Below are 18,481 nucleotides of genomic sequence, written 5' to 3' on the forward strand. Positions count from 1 at the left end.
TTCAAAAAGAATTAGTAAAATATTATGAAATTCATTGCATTTTCTAATTGTAACTATGCAAGTTACGTACTTTGTATGTCTGTGTACTGTATGTAAGAGGTAATGTACACATTATGTATTTAAATCAACACTGTTCACTGTACAATTAAAATACTTTCAATTGGAGAACATGAAACTGCTGAAATTGTAACATAAAAAGGAAATATATATATATATTTGTAGTCATAACTGATATAAAATCCTTTGGTGTTCTTCACTATCAGCTTTCCCCCAATTAGTTTAATGACTTCAACCTATTCCCAGTGTTACTGCACATATATGGAAAGGAATAACTTCACTTCTTTCAAACAACCAACATCACCTAGATGCAAATAAATGACCGAGGTGGGTGGGACTACTCCTGGTGTAATTGTGGCAGTATTTTCAGAATCATACACTGTGATGACTATTGATTGATAATTTCTGTGAAAACATAACCTCTATGACATAATAGCCAGACCTTTACCAACGGGACATGTGGAATTTGGCATGTAGCAGTCTTTAAAAGCTGACATCAGCTTACTACCTGGTTCTTCAACTCCATCATTATCATGATTATACTGGTATTTCTGTGATGTCACTGCGGTATTATAATGTCTTTTTGGTATCTGTTGGGGACCTCTTCCAGATCCATTGATGTCGCATGCAATATTACAAAGTCATATTTAGAACACATGACATCACTTCTAATTCTGTGGGAGATCTTTTCTAGTTTGAATGATGTCACTCCCAGTTATGATGTCACCTCCAGTTATCTGATGTCATATCCACCTTTGAGGAAATTAAATTCTGGCATCAATACAGTCGATCAAGCATATAATCCACAAATGATCAAAAGTCTAACTTACATTTTACAAACTCCAGCCCATTCCACCCCACAAAGATCAGGTTTGATATCACACAAGTAAACAGGGCTCCAGATAATATTTCAACATCAGGAGTACGTACTCCTTATTTTTTCAATATAGGACTACTGGAAAACCTTAAGAGTACATTTAGTGTACTGAATGGAATTTAATGGAGTATCAGTAATCTTGTGTTTCGTTTCATGTATGCACCCAGAGCTCCAGATAAGATTTAGCTCATGTGGGTACTGTACCCACTGTATTTTTTTGGAGTGGGTATTATGAATATTGAGTGAGTATTTCATTTTCCGTTACCCACTGCTTTCAAATATGTGCGTATTTCAGTCATTTTACTCACCTAAGTATTATGTCATTGAGTAAGTTTACTAAGCAGGTATGTTCTACCTTATGTCATACCTAATCAAGTATTATGTCATTGAGTAAGTTTACTAAGCAGGTATGTTCTACCTTATGTCATACCTAATCAAAACCAACTTAAATATAATGGAAATGATTTCATAAAAAATCCCTCATCCTATACTGACAGTACAACACTAGTCCTATACTAACAGTACAACTTGATAGCAATCCATGTCTTTTTCATTACGCAAGCGATTTTTATAAATATATTCTGTACGCATTTGTTTTAAACATTTTGCGTATCTAACATTTTAAATGCGTAATTGGTACGCAACAATTTTTTCAATGCGTAATTGAAAATTTTCTATGCGTATTTTACCCGGATACGCAGCTTATCTGGGCCTCTGGCACCACAACATTGCTACTCTTGTGTAAACAGGTCAATAAACAATAAAACAAAACTTTTTCAGATAAATACATCTGTAAATGATTTTAAGTCCATACACCATTGCTGTGGTGCTTATCTGCTACGTTTTCTAAATTATTTCCTACCGTATCGTGCATATTTTCTATCTGTACATACGCTGATACGGCCCTTATCTGGAGCCCTGAGTAAACTTTGATAGTGTATTGCTGGATTTCCACTGTGAGCTTGATAGAACTTGTTCAACAGTGTGTCCCACAATGCTGCACTAGTTGCTGGAACCTGTATTTCACTGGCTTTACAATTCCCAAACGTTGTGGTGGAGATATGTTCATCATGGTGGCTGTCTACTATAGCAGTCCTCAATTATTCTGCAGTGGGGCCAAGGTAGTGTTTGTGTTTCCTTTAGGGGACCATGGCTTGCACGTGATGAACACTTGTTTTCTGTGTCATCTATCATTGTAATAGCTGTTGGATAATGCTTCAGGGCTTTACCTGGACAAAGGAGTCTGTCCAGTCAACAAAAACTGAGGAGGAATCAATACCATCAAATTTGGATGCGCTGTCTACCGAGACATCTGCAGGGAAGAGGATTTTGTCTGTGCCTGATGGGGGGATTCCATCTGACTGAATGATGGAAAAATTCAATTTTGGGAAAAAGTGTTTGGGTTTGAAAGGCTTTATATAAAGTGAGATGAATACTGGGTGAGTACCTTTGAATAAACCATCATATAAGATGAGCAAGGCTAAAGAAGACCTGTATCCTTCAACAGGTGTATCTGCCATGCCATTATATGCAAAGTCTCCAACCAAAATATTCCTGAGTTTGTTCCTGAATGTCACTGTTTATGGGCTAACACTGACATGTTGTCTGTCCAGAACTCATGAGAGGTCCAAATGATGACTCCATGCTTTGACTGCTTGGTTCTACCGCCATCATTTCCACAGAGCTGACGTGAAATGGGCAGACAACCACATCTTAGATCTTCTGAATGTTGACACAGTGAACAAGACCACCCTGATCCAATCTCATCTCCAGCCAGTCCACAAAATCCTTGTGAAGTGGGGGTAATATGCAGCTTACTTCTGTCACAAACAAATTGATGTAAGCTCCAGTATTGAAGGTATCAACATCCACAGACAATTACATATGAACATTAACCTTAGATGACAGTGACTTGACAGTAATGATTGACTCATGTGACTTATACTATGTTTGCTCAGTATGTGCCAGTTATCCTGTTGTCCAATTTCTCTGATCACTACTCCTGGTGGTGAAGGACAGCCCTGGAAGTGTTGAACTTTACCCCTGTAGGCACTTTCTAAAGGCCCTTCATGGTTTCACTGAAAGAGAAATCTGGCCTCAGGATGAGAACAATGAGGCTGATGTAAATAGAGGAGACAATTGGCAACAATGGTAGAATATCTAGTGTGATGACAGCCAAACAACAGAATTTGGGTTACAATATGTAATAGAGGCAGGGTATTCCATGGAATTATTCCTTCAAGTTGATCTGCCAGATAGTTACGCTACAGTTGGCACCTGCTGGTTTAGTCTTACCTCTTCCAACCTCTTCTTCTTCACTGTGTCACTGAGATCACGGATGGTCCGGATTCGATTGTTAGCAGGACTCTCAGGACAAATCTCCTATAATATAACCATGATTCAAAGCAATGCTCTATACACCAAACTGTTTTCCATCAACATGATTGGACCTGATGATAGGCAGGCTGATTCAAAGGACAGCAGTAAAGTGGGTATATATATCATGGGCGGATTCAGGAATTTTGAAATGGGGTGGTGGTGGTGGTGGTGGGTGTGTTTAAGGGGTTTTGAACCCCCTAAACACCCCATTGGCACAACCCACGCAAAAAAAAGATCTTCAATGTGGTCTTAAGTCATTTCCAAAAGGAAGGTGGGGGGGCGGGGAGAGAGGAACCCTTGAAACAAACTTAAGGTAACTGACTTAAATGAATATGTGTTATTTATTGATTAAAGAAAATATGAATTTCAAATGAATTTGATACACAAGGAACAATTTGATAGACACCATTGTCCTTTCAATCCAGAAAAAGTCATGAAGGCATATAATAGTCAGGCTCCTACAAATATTACTTCAAATACATCAAAGTTTGACAGTGCTGGCCTATCAACCACTCTGAGACTGGGGGGTAGCCTAATGGTTAAAATGTCTGCACGTCATGCTGAAAACCTGGGTTCGACTCCCCACATGTGTTATGCCCAAGAAGTTGTGAATCCCTTAGACATTTTGTAGCCTGGCTTGTCTCACAACCAGCTTGTTGTTTCATATTCCTGGGTTATTTTGCATGCTGTTAATCATTCTCAAATCAAGGAATTGACTACATATATTTCCTATGGAGCCCATATTCAAGGATAGGAATTTCCATAAGCAGCTGACAATAAATATCAACCAAGTCAGTTTCAGTAGAATATATACCAAGTGGTTCACATAATAATGATATTAAAGACCAGAGTGCAAAGTTTAAAAAATCCCATGGGTTTCCAATTAGTCTCCCATTGGCTACTCCTCAGCAGCGTAGATATTATCTGCTCATGAGCGACAGGACTGTAACGGCTGTGGGTGCATGGTGATGTCAAAGGTTAAGCTTGGAATTTACAACTGGAATAAACATGTGCCTTATAGTAAATGTCCAACAACCCTTTCACTACATATTGATGAATTAAATTTAACTGGTCAGAGTGTTGACAATGACAACAAAAGTACTAAACAATATCACCCCTTCTTGGGAGAATAAAATGTTGAGCTTGTTGATGTCAGCATGAAGTAAGTGTACAACCCTAACCCTGCACAGTATGGGATCAGGGGAGAAGGTCATTTTCACAGCATGCCTGGGGAAAAATTGAAACATGAAACCCTGAATGAAACTGTTCCTCCACTAACAGACTTGTTGCTATGAAAACACACCTCCTCTGGCCACCTGACTGATACAGCGGGAAATTCAAATCTGGATTTCAAAAAGGGAAATATATTTTCAAAATGTATGTTTTGTAGACTGTCTGCATCAATACTTTTTTCAGTGAGTCTTCATAACATACTTCTTTATATCTTATCATTATTTTGAGAGGGTCCTTAAAACAAACCTGGGTTGAAGGTTTACAATACAATTTTGAGGGATTCAAATACTACCTTTAACCAACAGTGCTCAATGGGCAACATAACAAAAAAATCAAACACTGCACTGTAGTGATTTTTTTTCTCTTCTCTTTATGTTCTACTGAAATGGCCATCATGATCAGTACACAGGAAGTCTTTTACTGTGTAAGTTTGTACAGATTTTCCAACCAAATCATACAAATTACCTTTCAAATCTTATTAATCTAATACTAAATATTCATTACCTATCATTAATTTAATTTCTAAGTCTTGTCCCCACATGCCGTGTGGTTTACTCAAGATAGACAAAACAATATGACCACAGCCCTTGATCACTGATAGCCATCTACATATATTAATATTCGATTGCTATCAGTGAATGAGTGTTGGACCCAGGACGTATTAATACTTTTATTTTCAGCAATACAAACCCCTGTGCTTAATAGAGTTTCCAGCTGGAAATAGGGTTATTTTGGCAAGGGGGTGTGGCAGCATTGCACTTTACCAGGGGCATTTTTCTGATTTTCAATTAGTGGAGGATTGAAGGTTATAAGCCAACACTTTACCCTAATTTATGAAATTTTTAAGATAGTAAAGATTAAGGATGGTTGGGGGTAACCTATCGAAATTTCAACACAACTAACCATAAAGATCAAGGAACCACGCATGAGCCAGTTGGGATATGGTCAAAATTGACTGACCACACCGAACTAGACTGATGGGGGAAGCAGGTTACTTCCATGCAGCTCACCATGCCTGCTGAGGTTTTAAAATGTACTTAGCCCGTGATGCTCTTGAAATTTGCTATGAAATGAACATGACAAACAGATATAAAACTACAAAATGCCATCTTTTGTTTGGTTTCTGGTCTTCGACTTTCAGTGAACTCGTCCGTTTTGAGGTTTGAGGCCGTTTTGACAAATACGTTTGTAGCCCTTGTGAACTAACTATCACTCTATAACTTACAACTGCTCTATCCCTGTAAACGGAAATGTTGTTCATATCCTTTAGCTACCCTGTATTGGCCTAATAAAGAAAATACGAACCCTCAAAACATCAGGTGTAAGGACGATATCTTTGGTTTGAGTTCTATGAGCTGTCGACGGTGCTGATGGAGCTCTGCTGAATTTGAAGAGGTTTTTCAATCTTTCTTTGAGATCAGACTCCGGTCTCGACATCTTTACAGAAACATGGATGTCGTCATAAGTGGATGAAGTCTAAAATGTAAAATCATGTTAAAATCTTGGTCCTGCAGCCTTGAACCTTCTCGCCAAAACACAACCTGTTGCGTACGGAAGTTGACAAATGTGACGGGTCTCTAATAACAAGTAAAAACGTTTTCCTAATTTCAAAAGAAAGTAATAATCTTACATTATCGTTTTCAAACTATTTTGTTAGATAAAATGATACGTAAGTGGTACTGGCAAATGCTTAGTTGCTTTTTCGTTCATTCATTCGTCATTGTGTTGATGTAAGCGATCACGTCTAGCTATGCTATAAAAGACGACACCACCAGCGGAATACGGAATATCCGAATGAACTCATATAACTTCTTTAAAACACAATTTTCCAGCAGAAACAATCTGCAAGAGATATTTAAACGGTAACAGTTCCGCCCGTAACCCCCGCTTGAAATACATTCTATATATTATGATTATTTCTAGGGGTTAGGGATGAGGTTATGGTTCTGGATTTTGATAAATTTAGCATTATGTTAGGTTTAGGGTCAGGGCTAGGGTTGGCTTTAAACCCATCTATTCTTAGGCATAGAATGATAAAAAACGGGGGTTAAATCTTTCCATTTACACTATTTGCAGCCAACTATTTATGAATGAAAAACATGCTAAGTCAAGTTAAATATTGATGATATTCTGAATTCGTTTTTGTTCAACTACCAAGGGGAGTTAACCTTTCAGTGGTGTAGATACATCGGGGAAAGGTGATATATTTTCAGAAATCGTCGATAATAAAACTTGGGAAACGACAATCTTCTCAGTATAAATCATGAATCGTGTAGCGGCTCTAGTTTCTACGAAGTGGTTGAAAGATGTCATTGCATCAAACTCTAAATGCATCAGGATAATTGATGCTTCTTGGCACCTCCCAACGTCAGGCAGAAACGGAAACGTTGAATTTCAACAAAAACACATCCCTGGTGCACAGTTTTTCGACATTGACGAGTGCGCTGACAAAAGTTCACCCTACGGACATATGCTACCGAGCCCATTAGAGTTTGAAGCATATGTTGGAGGTCTTGGCATTGGAAATGACACACACGTTGTAGTGTATGATAATAATGAACATTTTGGGCTCTTTTCAGCTCAACGTGTATGGTGGACATTTCGAGCTTTTGGCCATGATAACGTTTCAGTATTAGATGGAGGATTTCCTAAGTGGTGCAGAGAGAGCAACCTTACTTCATCTGAATCACAGTCTGTTTCCACCAAACCTTTTAAGGCTAACTTTGTTCCTTCATTTGTAAAATCTTTTGGAGATGTGAAAAGAAATATAGATGACAAACAATTCCAGCTTGTTGATGCAAGGGCCTCTGGTCGCTTCCAAGGGAAATCTCCTGAACCTAGACCAAGTGAGAACTTTTTTAGTTTTTAGAGTGCATATAGCAATTTAAGCATGATATCTCCATCTTCTCAATATATCATGACTTTGAAAAGTACAAGCCAAGTGATTGAATAGACCAGTCGATGTTTATAGCAGTATTGGCCTATACATCAGCAAAATGGGACTGAGATCAGTATTTTCTACTTGAATACATTTTATTGGGCATATTCTCCATCCCTACCAGTTTGGTTTAGTGTACATCTCGTCACCAGCTTTATCAAAACCTGGAAGTTAGAGGAATGAAATTAACACATTGATATGAAGCCTTGAAGGTCATGGTCTCAAACGAGTTAAGAAAATGGTGTCTTTGATCTGTTTTTATGAGTTAAGCCCTTGTTGCTGGCTTTTCTAACTTTGTATATACTGAGTGAAATCAGGCCTGGTGGACAGACAAGGCTGTCGCTTGTTATGGCTATGATAGATGTTTGTACCAGAGATGACAGTTTTCAGAAACCCTTCTAACTGTTGTCAGTTTACTATAACCATTATTCTATAGGACTAAAAGTCTACAGTTTGTAGGTGAAACAGTCTGTTGGAGTACTTGTACAGAGTACAGAATACTTGTACATTCTATTTCGTACAATATGTTGTCTTTTCAAAAGTATACAAACACAATCATCAATGATCATGACTACATATAACAATTTATCTCTTTCTAGGTTGAATGTGCAATGCTCGAGTAGCCACATGAGCAAGACGTCAACCTAACTGAGAAGCAGATCTTGATTTATTTTCTGAAAAGTGACTTTCAAGGTTTATATACAAAGATGCCTTTGTATACTTCAGACATCAATCCTGGACACATTCCTGGTTCAGTAAATATACCCTTTATGAGTGTGCTGGATCCTGACAAGAAGACCATGAAGACTGAGGCTGAACTACGGCAGTTGTTTGCCTCTGCAAACATTGACCTTTCCAAACCCTTGACTGTGTCCTGTGGATCAGGTAATATATATATTTAACTTATAATATTATAGATAAGTCAGGTCTGTAATCTACGACCATTGCCTCCACATCCCTCACTGTGACAGGTCCTACTCTACCATTGCCTCTACATCCCTCACTGTAACACGTCCCACTTGACCATTGCCTCCACATCTCTCACTATGACAGGTCCCACTTGACCATTGCCTCCACATCTCTCACTATGACAGATCCTACTCTACCTTTGCTTCTACATCCCTCACTGTAACAGGTCCTACTCCACCATTGCCTCCACATCTCTCACTATAACAGGTCCTACTCTACCATTGCTTCCACATCTCTAACTATGACAGGTCCTACTCTACCATTGCCTCTACATCCCTCACTGTAACAGGTCCTACTCTACCATTGCCTCCACATCTCTCTCTATGACAGATCCTACTTTACCATTGCCTCCACATCCCTCACTGTGACAGGTCCTACTCTACCATTGCCTCCACATCCCTCACTGTGACAGGTCATACTCTACCATTGCCTCTACATCCCTCACTGTGACAGGTCCTACTCTACCATTGCCTCCACATCTCTCTCTATGACAGATCCTACTTTACCATTGCCTCCACATCCCTCACTGTAACAGGTCCTACTCCACCATTGCCTCCACATCCCTCACTGTAACAGGTCCCACTTGACCATTGCCTCCACATATCTCACTATGACAGGTCCCACTTGACCATTGCCTCCAGATCTCTCACTATGACAGATCCCACTTGACCATTGCCTCCACATCTCTCACTATGACAGGTCCCACTTGACCATTGCCTCCACATCTCTCACTATGACAGATCCTACTCTACCATTGCTTCTACATCCCTCACTGTAACAGGTCCTACTCCACCATTGCCTCCACATCTCTCACTATGACAGGTCCTACTCTACCATTGCTTCCACATCTCTAACTATGACAGGTCATACTCTACCATTGCCTCTACATCCCTCACTGTAACAGGTCCTACTCTACCATTGCCTCCACATCTCTCTCTATGACAGATCCTACTTTACCATTGCCTCCACATCCCTCACTGTGACAGGTCCTACTCTACCATTGCTTCTACATCCCTCACTGTAACAGGTCCCACTTGACCATTGCCTCCACATATCTCACTATGACAGGTCCCACTTGACCATTGCCTCCAGATCTCTCACTATGACAGGTCCCACTTGACCATTGCCTCCACATCTCTCACTATGACAGATCCAACTCTACCATTGCTTCTACATCTCTCACTGTGACAGGTCCTACGCTACCATTACCTCCACTTCTCTCCCTATGACAGGTCCTACTTTACCATTGCCTCTACATCTCTCACTATGACAGGTCCTACGCTACCATTGCTTCTACATCTTTCAGTGTGATATGTCCTACTCTACCATTGCCTCTACATCTCTCACTGTCACAGGTCCTACTCTACCATTGCCTCCACATCCCTCACTATGACATTCCTACTTTACCATTGCCTCCACATCTCTCAGTGTGAGAGGTCCTACTTTACCATTGCTTCTACATCTCTCAGTGTGACAGGTCCTACTCTACCATTGCTTCTACATCTCTCATTTTACCAGGTCCTACTCTACCATTGCCTCCACATCTCTCACTATGACAGGTCCTACTCTACCATTGCCTCTACATCTCAGTGTGACAGGTCCTACTTTACCATTGCTTCTACATCTCTCAGTGTGACAGGTCCTACTATACCATTGCCTCTACATCTCTCAGTGTACCAGGTCCTACTCTACCATTGCCTCCACATCTCTCGGTGTGACAGGTCCTACTTTACAATTGCTTCTACATCTCTCAGTGTGACAGGTCCTACTCTACCTTTGCCTCCATATCTCTCACTATGACAGGTCCTACTTTACCATTGCCTCCACATCTCTCACTATGACAGGTCCTACTCTACCATTGCCTCCACATCCCTCACTATGACAGGCCCCTATACCATTGTTTCTTCATCTCTCAGTGTGACAGGTCCTACTTTGCCATCGCCTCTACATCTCTCAGTGTGACAGGTCCTACTCTACCATTGCCTCCACATCTCTCACTATGACAGGTCCTACTTTACAATTGCCATCACATCACACACTGTGACAGGTCCTACTCTACCATTGCCTCCACATCACTCACTATGACAGGTTCTACTCTACCATTGCCTCTACATCTCTCACTGTCACAGGTCCTACTCTACCATTGCCTCCACATCCCTCACTATGACATTCCTACTTTACCATTGCCTCCACATCTCTCAGTGTGAGAGGTCCTACTTTACCATTGCTTCTACATCTCTCAGTGTGACAGGTCCTACTCTACCATTGCTTCTACATCTCTCATTTTACCAGGTCCTACTCTACCATTGCTTCCACATCTCTCACTATGACAGGTCCTACTCTACCATTGCCTCTACATCTCAGTGTGACAGGTCCTACTTTACCATTGCTTCTACATCGTCTCTCAGTGTGACAGGTCCTACTATACCATTGCCTCTACATCTCTCAGTGTACCAGGTCCTACTCTACCATTGCCTCCACATCTCTCGGTGTGACAGGTCCTACTTTACAATTGCTTCTACATCTCTCAGTGTGACAGGTCCTACTCTACCTTTGCCTCCATATCTCTCACTATGACAGGTCCTACTTTACCATTGCCTCCGCATCTCTCACTATGACAGGTCCTACTCTACCATTGCCTCCACATCTCTCAGTGTGACAGGTCCTACTCTACCATTGCCTCTACATCTCTCACTATGACAGGCCCCTATACCATTGCTTCTTCATCTCTCAGTGTGACAGGTCCTACTTTGCCATTGCCTCCACATCTCTCAGTGTGACAGGTCCTACTCTACCATTACCTCTACATCACTCACTATGACAGGTCCTACTCTACAATTGCCTCCACATCTCTCGGTGTGACAGGTCCTACTCTACCATTGCCTCCACATCTCTCAGTGTGACAGGTCCTACTCTACCATTGCCTCTACATCTCTCACTATGACAGGTCCTACTTTACAATTGCCATCACATCACACACTGTGACAGGTCCTACTCTACCATTGCCTCCACATCACTCACTATGACAGGTTCTACTCTACCATTGCTTCCACATCTCTCAGTGTGACAGGTCCTACTCTACGATTGCCTCCATGTCTCTCAGTGTGACAGGTCATACTTTACCATTGCCTCCACATCACTCACTATGACAGGTCCTACTCTGCCATTGCATCCACATCCCTCACTATGACAGGTCCTACTTTACCATTGCCTCTACATCTCTCACTATGACAGGTCCTACTTTACAATTGCCATCACATCACACACTGTGACAGGTCCTACTCTACCATTGCCTTCACATCTCTCAGTGTGACAGGTCCTACTGTACCATTGCCTCCACATCTCTCACTGTGACTGGTCCTACTCTACCATTGCATCCACATGTTTCACTGTGACAGGTCCTACTCTACCATTGCCTCCACATCTCTCAGTGTGACAGGTCCTACTCTGCCATTGTCTCCACATCTCTCACTGTGACAGGTCCTACTTGACCATTGCCTCCACATCTCTCGGTGTGACAGGTCCTACTCTACCATTGCCTCCACATCTCTCAGGTCCTCCCTGTGATGACCATTGCCTCCACATCTCTCGGTGTGACAGGTCCTCTACCATTGCCTCCACAACTCTGTGACAGGTCCTACTCTACCATTGCCTCCACATCTCCTCACTGTGACAGGTCCTACTCTACCATTGCCTCCATTGCATCCACACAGGTCCTCTACCATTGCCTCCACATCCCTCACTATGACAGGTCCTTCTCTACCATTGCCTCCACATCTCTCTCACTGTGACAGGTCCTCACTCTCTACCATTGCCTCCACATCTCTCACTGTGACAGGTCCTACTCTACCATTGCCTCCACATCTCTCACTATGACAGGTCCTACTCTACCATTGCCTCCACATCTCTCACTGTGACAGGTCCTACTCTACCATTGCCTCCTCATCTCTCATTGTGACAGGTCCTACTCTACCATTGCCTCCACATCTCTCAGTGTGACAGGTCCTACTCTACCATTGCCTCCACATCTCTCACTGTGACAGGTCCTACTCTACCATTGCCTCCACATCCCTCACTGTGACAGGTCCTACTCTACCATTGGCTCCACATCTCTCAGTGTGACAGGTCCTACTCTACCATTGTCCACATCTCAGTGTCCTCCTACTGTGCCATTGTCACCACATCTCTCACTGTGACAGGTCCTACTCTACCATTGCCTCCACATCCCTCACTATGAGAGGTCCTACTCTACCATTGCCTCCACATCCCTCACTATGACAGGTCCTTCTCTACCATTGCCTCCACATCCCTCACTGTGACAGGTCCTTCTCTACCATTGCCTCCACATCTCCCACTATGACAGGTCCTACTCTACCATTGCCTCCACATCCCTCACTGTGACAGGTCCTTCTCTACCATTGCCTCCACATCTCTCACTATGACAGGTCCTACTCTACCATTGCCTCCACATCCCTCACTGTGACAGGTCCTTCTCTACCATTGCCTCCACATCTCCCACTATGACAGGTCCTACTCTACCATTGCCTCCACATCCCTCACTGTGACAGGTCCTTCTCTACCATTGCCTCCACATCTCTCACTATGACAGGTCCTACTCTACCATTGCCTCCACATCTCTCACTATGACAGGTCCTACTCTACCATTGCCTCAACATCTCTCGGCGTGACAGGTCCTACTCTACCATTGCCTCCACATCCCTCACTATGACAGGTCCTACTCTACCATTGCCTCCACATCCCTCACTATGACAGGTCCTACTCTACCATTGCCTCTACATCTCTCACTATGACGGGACCATTGCTTCCACATCTCTCCACGTCGTCATATGAGCGAAATATTCTCAAGCAGGACGTTAGACCCAATTTCACCTCACCTCCACATCTCTCACTATGACAGGTCCTACTTTACCATTGCCTCTTCAGTTTGTGAATATCAATGCAGGCAGCAACCTTTGATAACCACCTTTGTTTTTGTTGACTACATATCCTGATGTGCTGCAATGGTCTGGGACTGTTTAATATTTTTTTCAGGAGTATCTGCTTGTTGTATTGCACTTGCAGCTTATCAGTGCAGCAAGGAGGATGTGTCTATCTATGATGGGTCGTGGACAGAGTGGTATCTACGTGCCCCGCCCAGTGACAGGGCTGACTGCCCACAGGACTAGTTGACCCTGCAAGACCTGTCTCATAGCTACAATACAGAAGAATGACTGTGAAATGGTCAGCCATCAGACCCTATTGAATGTAGTTGCAGGACAACAGGTTTCTACTTGTGACATTTTGTACCTAAATAGAAAGTTGAAAAATTGTGTAGCAGGGCCTGAGTAAAGTATACTTGTGCTCTCATTGTGTGCACAATGGTGTTGGATGAATAAGGTCTATGGCTTATCAAGATGGAGAGTTTGAGGGGAGAGGCAGCAGCAGTGTTTCCTGTTCTGTTGCCTGTATCTTAGAGGGAAACAAAAGTCCAGCTTTGAAAGCGTTGAAACATAGATTGGATTAGCACACTATAATTTCAACAGGTTTTACTTGAGCACTGTGCCAATAGGAGGATCAAAAGACAGTCTTTCATAACAAAGGATATTACATAAAGTGGTACATCCCAACTGACATATGTTTTTGTTCTTGATTAATGCATACAACTCTTATAGCATAAAGCACTCAGTGAACATCAATGTATCCTTTAAGAGAGACACAGTATCTCTTGGGAGACCTCTGGTAAAGGAACAGCTGATAACAAACTTGGTCAACTAATTGTGAAATCTGAGATAAATTGTCTCTAGACATGATGACTTACCATTTGCAATGTATTTTCTGTTGTGTTAGGAAGAGCTTTATAGGCTGATGTATTGGTCACCATGTGTATGTTCTCATGAACTAAGCCGGAAACAACAATTAGCTTTACCCATATTTTTCACAGATTTACCCATGTCTAGGTTGAAAAATACCCAGTAACGTAACTTTTAATGAATTTTGGTGAAATGATGGAGACCTTTTCAATACCAGCAAGGGCCTCATAATATAAACATGAGTATTAGTTAAGCACCACCTGAATCCAAGGGCACTGTTTAAAATTTTGGTCCAAACAGGCGATTATACTCCAGCACACTGGAATGCACATGTAAAGCTTCATGTAATATCTCAAAAAGGGTGTACATTTCATAACTGCAGTATGTACATTTCAGGTCTGGGAAGGGCGGTGGGGTAGCCTAATGGTTAAAGCGTTGGCTCGTCACGCCGAAGACCTGGGTTCGATTCCCCACATGGGTACAATGTGTGAAGCCCATTTTTCTGGTGTCCCCTGCCATGATGTTGCTGGAATATTGCTAAAAGCGGCGTAAAACCAAACTCAGTCAGTCAGTCAGGTCTTGGAACTGCTTTAAAAGATGACAGTACGAAAATAAACAGTTTTCTTGTCATGGTAAGATATAGACAATTATAACGTAAACATTCCCTCTTGATTATGGTAGCCTTATTCCGGTGGATTCACACAATACATACAGAAAATCAAAAGAAATTTTAACACTAACTCATAGCTATTCCTAGTGGTATACCTAATCTACCCCTGAGTTATCTCCCTTGATCCTGACGTCACTGTATTGTTCTCCTAGAACCCTTCATAATTTTCTGTATGGTCCACAAGCATGACGTGCAGAGAATCAATGAAATTTTCATTTCAAATCAAGTCTTCAGTTCTTCATATGTAGGTCAGTTACAAATCGCATTCCATTTAATATTCAATCGCATTGCTGTTTTGCATTTATATTATATATATTTCCAACGTATTTAGGATCTGAAGTTTTCCCGCCGTTTTTGATTGACAAGTATGGCGCAGCTCAAATGTTTACAATATCAGAAATTCATGGCGGATGTTGATCCCCACTCTCTGTGTGCTTCCTGTTATAAAGGCTTACCTTGCTCAATGTCGGATCGATGCTTATTGTGTCAGGAAATGTCGGAAGAAGATTGGTTGTTGATGGACAAATCTCGTTCCTTAGTTCCATTCATCGTCATCAGAATGCTCTAAGTCGAAGAAAGTTCAGGGATATCCGCCTTTATGTATAACATCTGAACCGAAGTCTCGTTTTAGATCTAAATAAAAAACCTCTCCCCAGTTGGATAAAGCTGCGTTCTCAGAACTTTTGGCGGGATTTAAATCCGATATCCAGGCGGCCATGGATACATCTGTACGGGATATGGAGATGAGGAATGACGAAAAATTTGATCGCCTGTCAAAACATTTGGAAGATCCTGTATTACCCGACAAGACGGCAGACAGCCGTAGGGTCTTGGTGGTCGATGGCAAGAGCCGGGAGCCAAAGTCCCTTCCTACGGAAACAAGGGGTGCAATGACTGGGAAAGCCGGTTATCACGCCCTGGCGTACGTAGGAGGCCGGTCCCCTCGGAGGGAGAAGCCTAGGGCTTCAAGCGACGGGGATGACCGGGGTGACCGTGGCCCAGGCCACACACCCCGTGTCCTTTGTCCCCGGGAGCCAGTCATCTGTGGCTGCTCCCTGTCGCATACAGCCTGCTACCTTCTCCCCACGGGAGACCGGGGCTTTCCTGACGCTGGCTTCGGCTTTCCGCGGATCTGACTTCGGCTCAGGCGGCACGTGATTCCGGCTCAAGCCAGGCCACTGGGTCGGCTGCTATGGATAACGGTGTATCAACCCAGCAGTCTGATTTACACGGGCCTAGCGGTTCAGAGGACACGGCTACGGACCCGCAAGGTTATTTTGACACGGACAATCCACCCTTAATTCTGTTAGTGTCTGATGTGACGGATCAGGAAGATTTATCGGTGTATCCTTTTTCACAACCGGAGTTTTCCATGAAAGAAGGCTTGTTGATGGTACAGCCTATGGACATGTCAGCACAGGATTTTAAGCCGGGCTGGTCATTTAAAGAAAAGCTGGAACTTTTGCACGGACTTTATCCTAATACTCTACCACCACCGTCGGACGAACAGGAGATAGCTATTCCCATGGAACTCGGATTAACAGGTTGCCTTCCCCCGGAACGGATGCCCAGGCTGTCATTACCACATTCATCATCACTTAGGAAAGTGTTGGAGAATTACAACTTAGGCCTCTCTAAGGCTACGAACTTAAATTCTTTGCCTAGGGTTTCTCATAAACCCATTTAATCCATTCATGATCGTGTTATCCCAGCCAATCAACCAAGGTTAGACAAGGACTTTAAACAGTTACAGGATGCTAGAGGCTCTCATGAATATGCACCGTTCTGTACCTTCAAGAATTGTAAGAATTGGATACGGCAGCCCGTTCGGCAATTGATACCCTGTCTTATTCAAACTGGTTTTCTGCGGGAGTTCGTGCTTTGCTCCCATCGGGGTTTCAAGATTATACGGGAGTTAAGAAAGACACTTTGATTTCCATGACTGCTCAAGAGGTTGTGTTAGCGCATTCCTTTCTGGATGTAGTGTATCAGTCCTTAGCTGATGCGATGGCGACTCAAGTGAATATATTGGGATGACTTACAGCTATTGAGCGGATACCGGATGTTTCAAGGGATTTTCTGTTTCATCAGCCCTTGGAATCGGAGAATACCTTTAATGGACAATGTCAACAGGCTATTGAAGCTAGAGATGCCTTGACATCGAGGAACTTAAATCAACGTTTGGCGTCGGCTCTTTTATTCCAAAATAGAGGAAGGGCTGACACTAGATCTAGAAGAGTTCCAGTGTTACGTCTCATTCTGCTCCATCTTCATCAATCGTAGTCAGAACTTTCAGAGATCTGCCTTTGATCGGGCTTTGGATTCAAGAGTGTGTTGTACAAATGTGGCTGTTACTAGAGGCTCATCCTCATCTAGGGGTAGAGGTAGGGGAGGTAGATCTTTTCGTGGATCAAGATTTTGACTCAAGTCTCACTGTTCAGCGTTCTCTTCCTTACAAATTGGAAACGTCCCTCGAAATGATATTGGATTTGGAATTTGTATGTCCGGTGACACAATCTCCAGTAGGGGGCAGATTGGCCCAATACTTATGCAATTGGAAATTAATAACATCAGACGAGTGGGTCCTGTCTGTAGTGAGCACGGGGTTAATTCTTCCTTGGCACAAGCAACCTCCAGTGACTTGTTTTCCAGAGGGTCGTCGGTTTTGTCTTCAAGGCCAGCGTTTAGCGGGGGCAAACTTAGCAATAAATCAGCTACTGGAGAAACAGGCAATCATAGAACTTCCTCCAGGGGATCAGACATGCGGGTTTTATTCACCGGTATTCCTATTCCCCAAGAAAGATTCAGACGAAATGCGCATGATAATAGACTTGAAAGTGTTAAACAAGCTATTTTTGAGGAAACCGCCAAAGTTCAGGATGGAATCAATTGCAAACCTACGCACCTTGATTCGTCAGGATTCCAAGTTTATAAGTATAGATCTAAAGGATGCGTATCTTCATATCCCAATTCATCCAAGATCTCGCAAATACCTAAGATTTGCGGTGAACGGTCGCAGGTTTCAGTTCAGGGTGCTGCCGTTCGGGCTTATCTGGTTGTTCACAAAAATAATCTCCCCGATTCTGGCTTTTCTTCATCAACGAAGGATTGCGATACACGGCTATCTGGACGATTTCTTGGCAAGGAATGTGGTGACAGCGGTTCTCATGAAGCAAACCAACTTTATGATCCAGTGTTTACACATCTGGGTCTAATAGTTCATCCTACCAAGTCAGAACTGGTACCTTCTACGAGAATCAAGTTTCTGGGAGCAATCTTGGACTCAAGAGCTGGACGTATTTATACTCCTTCCTCAGGATCGTTGGGTGGAAATATCAACCAAGATAACCAATATGTTACAGACGCCAACTGCATCAGTTCGTTCACGGATGTCCCTTCTAGGATCTCTCACTTTAATCCAGGATTATACTGTAAGAGGAAGACTAAGGTTGAGAATCCCGCAGATCTGGCTCAACCAGTCTCGGATGGAGGACTTGGAACTGCTCATAGCCTGTCAAGACAGAGTCCGAAGTGAGATATTATCGTGG

At 42.6% G+C, this 18,481-nt stretch overlaps 2 protein-coding genes across 2 annotated transcripts in view; one reads left to right on the forward strand and one right to left on the reverse strand.

The window, feature by feature from the left end:
• Nucleotides 1-6,130, reverse strand: part of LOC124276719 (tuberin-like) — a 141,628-nt gene extending 135,498 nt beyond the window's left edge. Inside the window, exons 1-2 of the mRNA XM_046712362.1 lie at nt 5,852-6,130; nt 3,230-3,316 (exon numbers count right to left, since the gene is read on the reverse strand). Of these exons, the coding sequence (XP_046568318.1) occupies nt 3,230-3,316; nt 5,852-5,983 (219 nt within the window). The 5' untranslated portion in view covers nt 5,984-6,130. The remainder of the gene's footprint in view (nt 1-3,229; nt 3,317-5,851) is intronic.
• A 426-nt stretch (nt 6,131-6,556) lies between these two features.
• On the forward strand, nt 6,557-14,084 carry LOC124276735 (3-mercaptopyruvate sulfurtransferase-like). The gene is made up of 3 exons (XM_046712375.1): nt 6,557-7,392; nt 8,211-8,369; nt 13,506-14,084. The coding sequence occupies exons 1-3, from the start codon at nt 6,810-6,812 to the stop codon at nt 13,637-13,639; spliced, it is 876 nt and encodes a 291-aa protein (XP_046568331.1). The 5' UTR covers nt 6,557-6,809; the 3' UTR covers nt 13,640-14,084.
• Nucleotides 14,085-18,481: the final 4,397 nt, after the last annotated feature.

This window comes from Haliotis rubra, unplaced genomic scaffold (assembly GCF_003918875.1).
Source record: "Haliotis rubra isolate DU_JTF1 unplaced genomic scaffold, ASM391887v1 Scf212, whole genome shotgun sequence".
In the NCBI taxonomy this organism is placed as follows: domain Eukaryota; kingdom Metazoa; phylum Mollusca; class Gastropoda; order Lepetellida; family Haliotidae; genus Haliotis; species Haliotis rubra.

Excerpts from the sequence above, each read along its gene's own strand:
- LOC124276735 (XM_046712375.1), top strand. The coding sequence starts at position 6,810 with ATGAATCGTGTAGCGGCTCTAGTTTCTACGAAGTGGTTGAAAGATGTC. Across the intron at positions 7,393-8,210 it reads ATCTCCTGAACCTAGACCAA|ACATCAATCCTGGACACATT; the intron begins GTGAGAACTTTT and ends TGTATACTTCAG. Across the intron at positions 8,370-13,505 it reads GACTGTGTCCTGTGGATCAG|GAGTATCTGCTTGTTGTATT; the intron begins GTAATATATATA and ends TATTTTTTTCAG.